Genomic DNA, 5,603 nt, shown 5'->3' with positions numbered 1-5,603 from the left:
AGGGAGGAGAGATGCGAGTGAGATTGAGAGAGAGAAGAGAGAGGCTGTCACGCCCCGAGCCTACACCCTAGGCAGGACCGACACCTGGAGACCGTTTCTGGCCCAAAGCGAACCCTTGGCCTGACTTTCTTAACTCAGCGGAAGCCTAACTCAACAGAATAATTCAATGCAAATGTCAGGTTACACAACAACTTAACTTATAAAAATCTGGCCACAAGGGCAACTCGAATCTCAAAATAGGATATTTACATATATACATAGATGAGAGACTAAAAAACTAACTGACTGACTGTTTATGAAGCCTCTAAAATACTGAGATGGATGTTGGGACAAACCCCGCAGCACCCTAATAAAACAAAACTAAGAATACAAAATAATTGAGTCCTCCGAAATGCAAGGAGGCTCACCACTGACTCTGGAGTGCTCAGCTGGATCAACGACGTGCAGGATGCTGATCCGGGGTACCTGTATCTGCATCGTCATAAGATGCAGGCCAACTGACATCAGTACATTGAATGTACGAGTATGCGAGCTGGAAAAACTAAGCAACATATGCTAGAAGGAAATCTGGAAGAAACTGAATAGCTTACCTGGCTCAACTCAACTCAACCTGACTAACTTCTTTCAATATAAGACAATTTTAAAACAAGTGCGATATAAAGAAAGATTGCTTAAAACATGTTATAAACTCTGTGTGTATACAAATATATAATAAGCCTGAGATGTATATAGAAATACAAATGAACTGATGTATATAAAAATATAATACTTTCTGTGTATGAAAATACAATAACTGCTGTGGGAGTTTCTCTACCGACAACCATCACATAAGAGCTATAGTGATGATACAGTGATCGACCTCACGCTGCCAGAGCATCCTATACCCGGCCAAAGGTACAAGACCTGAACTGCCTAATGGATCCACTAGTCTATCTGGAAAATGATTCATCTAAAAGTATGATCATTTTCTACCCATGGTGGCTAACATGGTTCTATGGGGACTGTGGGTTCTTTGAACGCTCTCCCAATTCGGTGCTCAATACTACTCCCAAAAATGTACTGGCTCTTATGTTTTTAAAACATATGTCTTCCTGCTGATTTGAGATAATTACTCAAAAACTAGCCCGAAGGCTCTTTGGAAATCTCAGTTTCCAACCTTGTTTAAATGTAAAAACATTTCTTTAAAACTTCTTTGGGAATACATAGTTCCCTAATAACTTTGAGAAATGAACTCAACTTTATGTTCTTGATTTAACTTGAAACTCTATACTTTTTGCTTGCCTTGCAACTTGAGCCTTAGAATAAAGTTAAAACGTTCAATAAAGACTCTTGAACAACTTTAAAGACTTGCTTTGACTCATTTTTTTTAACTTCTAGACTTAACTCTTAATTTCACTTGACTCGGAAACTAACTCTCCTTGAATTGGAATTATGAAATTCAAGGTGTTTGACCATATGTTATGGACGAGTTCTTGACGTTTAAACGTACCTTGGAGTGTTGGAAACAACTAGAAAACATAGGTACAATACCAAGGAACATGCATGAGAAAGTGTGAAAAGAATGGGGGAACTTGGCGTCCTTGGTGCTCTGCAAGGCGCGGAGCACCAGCCTTTGAAGCTCAGAAGGCCAGCTGAGGCGCTCTGTAGGGCGCGGTGCCCCAAGGGGTTAAGTTCAGAACACTTCTTGGGGCGCGATGCAAGGCGCGACGCACCACCCCTTTTCCCCGACAACTTCGACTTTTCTCCTTCTTTTCTCCAACTCTAGACCTTCTAAACTCCAAGGTTTCTAACCCGAAACATTTAGAATCATAAATCCCTCAACATACAATAGATTTCAACCCAAAACACAACTGGAAACATGCCCAAATCAACAAGGGACTTCAACAACACTATCAACAACATCAACAACACAACCAAACAACTTCAACAACATATCCAATCTTTTCTCAATAATAAAAATAAGTTTGGTGTGTGGGGAAAGGATCAACCCAACACTAAGAACTCACATACCTAGTAGGGATCACCCCCGACGATATCCACGACGATCTGTGACGGAAACTTGTTTGATCCTCCTCATTCTTCTCTTCTTCTCCTCTTCACTCACAAGCCCTAGTTCTCACTCTTTAGAATGGGACCAAAATGATCCAAAAATCAGCCTAACACCACAATATAACCCCAAAAGAAATAGCTAGGGAAAGACCAAAATGTCCTTAAAATTTCTGGACGGATTTCCTGCCAACTACCCAACTTTCAAAGGGCATAACTCGTTCATACGAACTCGGAATCGAGCAAACTCGGTGGCGTTGGAAAGATCATTCCACAAGCTTCGCAATCATAACTGGAACTACTCCTAACTCACCCTTAGCTAGGAGTTGTGACTGATCAAAGTTGGCCAAAACTCACTGATTTCCCACACTAAACCAAATTTCCAGATTTTGAATTTTCTTCCAAAAATGACTATTTCCAATTTCAAGCTTTTTCATAGTTATTTCAAATTGCCGGATGTTATAGAGGCGAGCGAGAAAGGTCAGAGAAAGGAGAGAGGTTAATTGTAATTGTATATATACGTCACTACCAAAAAAGCGCTATTTAGCCACGGTTATTGAGCCACAGTTGAATAAACCGGAGCTAAATTAATAGACAAATATAATTTTCTCCACATATTAAGAATTGTCACTAAAATATTGTGGCAAAATCACGCGGGTATAGTCTCCCTCCCTTTTTTCCATTCCCTCCATTAATTTCATAAAATTTTATTTTTACCAAAAATAAAAAGAAGAAAAGAATTGCAGCGTCTCTCCAATCCAGTACTTATCCCTAAAATATCAGAACCGACTGGTTCATCTTCCCCAAAAACAATTGCAGCAGCACGTCTCTCCAGCGGAAAACGATTGCTTCGCATCGCAGTTCTGGTACGAACCTCGATCTAGGTACATAGATTCTACAAACCTCCATTGTTTTATCAATTTTTTTCTGTTTGCTTCAATTTTGTCGGGTGCAATTTTCAAATTTCTATTACGATATACTCTCTGTTTTTCCCACTTTGATGAGGTGAGTGATGAGAAAGATTAATACTGAAGAATCAATATACATTAAGGATTTGTCATAATTTAGCAATTTCAAAGTAGAATAATCTGCTGAAAGAATAAAAAGAAGTAAAATTAACCCCAAATTGAGATTAAGCAGTCCCAAATGAGAATCTAAGTAAAATTAAAGCCAATTCTCTCTCTTAGTTTACAAGAAATGATACATGAAAATAGGATCTCATCCTGTTCAGTCATATCAGACGTAGCTTAGGCTGATTCCTATGGCCTTTGAGTTTCGTGGGCTCGTTAAAGGAAATGATAAACCTGTAAAGATATCTTTGTAGGTCAGTTAAAATTCTTTACAAATTGTCATGTAAAGAAACTTTCTAAACTGTGAAAACAAGAACAATTGTTATGGTTCATTATAGGTAACAAAGTCAACAATAATAGCATACCCCATGTAATCCCACAGTGTGTGGTTTGGAGAGGGTAGAGTACACATAGACCTTAAGCCTACGTCATAGAGGTAGATACGTTGTTTTTGAAAGACCCTCGGCTCAAGCAACATTATAGATAACAAAGTCCCACTGCTATAATAAAATGCAAGGTCTCAAGTATTTACAACTTTCATATATTGTTACTTTTATTGTTCGAATAATTTAAGACAGTAAGATCCATTTAAATTAAAGTCACTTATAATCCAAACCTCAAAAGAATTATATAAGTTTGAAGAGTTATGCATGTGAAAACCCCTTTTGATGATTAGCATCCAATTAACGTAAATGACTATTGCCCCAAATTTGTATCAGTATACATCTTTTAGCATAGGATCACATGGATAGAAAGATCTTTGGTGGACAAGAAATCTTCAAATAATTTGATTCTGTAAAGCTTGGAAAAAAGGATGACTTTCTCATATATTGTGCATTTGTAAAAAGCTTAGTCATATTTTGTGTTTTTTCGTATCTTAAACAGCTTCATTCCAACATGATTGACAAGAGTTGGATTGAGAGTCCAATTAAATCGAAAGAATTCTCAGATGGTGTAGTTCAATTTTTGGAATTTGCCTTTTCAAATGCATCTATTGATGGAAAAATTTTATGTCCTTGTATTATATGTGGATTTTCTGTTATGTGCAATAGAGCTGAAGTATTCAGTCATCTGCTTCAAAGGGGGTTTCCAGAAAAGTACACATATTGGCATATGCATGGTGAAAAACATGTTCAATGCAATGTAGAATCAATATCCCAAGTACAAAATGAGTCGACTAGACAATATCCTATGAATGATATGTTGAATGATGTTTTTGGTATCTTTGACAATAATGATCCATCAAATCTACCAAATAATGACAATTCTAGAGGTTCTGAAGAGAGGAGTCAAGAAGAGACAGAGAAAATTAAGAAGTTGTTGGAGGATGGGAATCAAGAACTTTATGATGGTTGTACAAAATATAGTAAGTTGTCATTCATTGTTCGTTTTTATCATATTAAGGTCTTATGTGGTGCAACAGATAAAACATTTTCAATGATTCTTGATCTTTTAAAAGATGCATTTCCCCATGTGAAACTACCATCATCATTTTATGAGTCAAAAAAGATGATTAAGAAGTTAGGTTTGGGCTATGAAAAGATTGATGCATGTCCAAACCATTGTATGTTATATTGGGGATCATCAGAGGATGAGAGTAGAGATAAATGCAAGGTCTGTAATACTTCCAGGTTTATGTCAAATGAAAATGATATTGGTGCAAATGTTATACTTGATGACCAACATAGAAAGAAACCAAAGTCAGCTAAAGTGTTGCGGTACTTCCCACTTATACCTAGGCTGAAAAGGCTATACAAGTGCTCTAAAACTGCGAACTCTTGAAGTGGCATGCTACAAAAGCTAATCCAGATGGGTTATTACGACATCCTAGAGAGGCAAAGCATGGAAACATTTTGATTCGTTCTATCCGGACTTTGCTTCGGAGACTCGTAATGTGCGACTTGCTTTAGCTACAGATGGTTTCAATCCATTTGGAAATCTAAGTTCCAATGTTAGCATTTGGCCTGTAATGTTGTATATTTATAATTATCCTCCTTGGTGTTTCATGAAGCAATCTTCTCTTATCATGTCAATGATAATTCCTGGTCCTAAAATGCCTGGAAATAGCATTGACGTTTACTTGCAACCTTTAATTGCTGAGTTAAAGCAACTGTGGAGTGGTGTAAATGCTTATGATTGCTCAACGAAGGAAATGTTTCAATTGCGTGCTGCATTGATGTGGACCATAAGTGATTTTCCAGGTCTTGACAACTTGTCTGGATGGAATACACATACATCACTTACTTGTCCATCATGTAATTATGAAACAGATTCTATGAGGCTAAAGTTTGGTAGAAAATATTGCTTTATGGGACATCGTCAATTTTTGCCACATGATCACAAATATAGATACAACAAAAAGTCTTTTAATGGTTTTGAAGAGCATAGACCTGCGCCTGTTCCACCATCGGGTTTAACCCTGCTAAGACAAATTGAGAAGAGTCGAAAGAGGCCTCGTGATGATGGTACAAGTAAGGTTGGCCCAGA

General features: G+C 37.4%; 2 protein-coding genes across 2 annotated transcripts in view; both read left to right on the top strand.

The window, feature by feature from the left end:
• The first annotated feature begins 4,013 nt into the window (after window positions 1-4,013).
• On the top strand, window positions 4,014-4,898 carry LOC125846057 (uncharacterized). The gene has a single exon (XM_049525516.1). It carries the CDS (start codon window positions 4,014-4,016, stop codon window positions 4,896-4,898), a length of 885 nt encoding a protein of 294 aa, XP_049381473.1.
• Window positions 4,899-5,148: 250 nt separating this feature from the next.
• Window positions 5,149-5,603, top strand: part of LOC125846056 (uncharacterized) — a 5,589-nt gene continuing 5,134 nt past the window's right edge. The window contains exon 1 of the mRNA XM_049525515.1: window positions 5,149-5,592. Within this exon, the coding sequence (XP_049381472.1) occupies window positions 5,149-5,592 (444 nt within the window). The remainder of the gene's footprint in view (window positions 5,593-5,603) is intronic.

The sequence above is a fragment of the Solanum stenotomum genome, chromosome 11 (genome assembly GCF_019186545.1).
Source record: "Solanum stenotomum isolate F172 chromosome 11, ASM1918654v1, whole genome shotgun sequence".
Lineage (NCBI taxonomy): Eukaryota > Viridiplantae > Streptophyta > Magnoliopsida > Solanales > Solanaceae > Solanum > Solanum stenotomum.
Note: the sequence above shows the minus strand (reverse complement) of the source record. Positions and strands in the feature narration are given on the sequence as shown.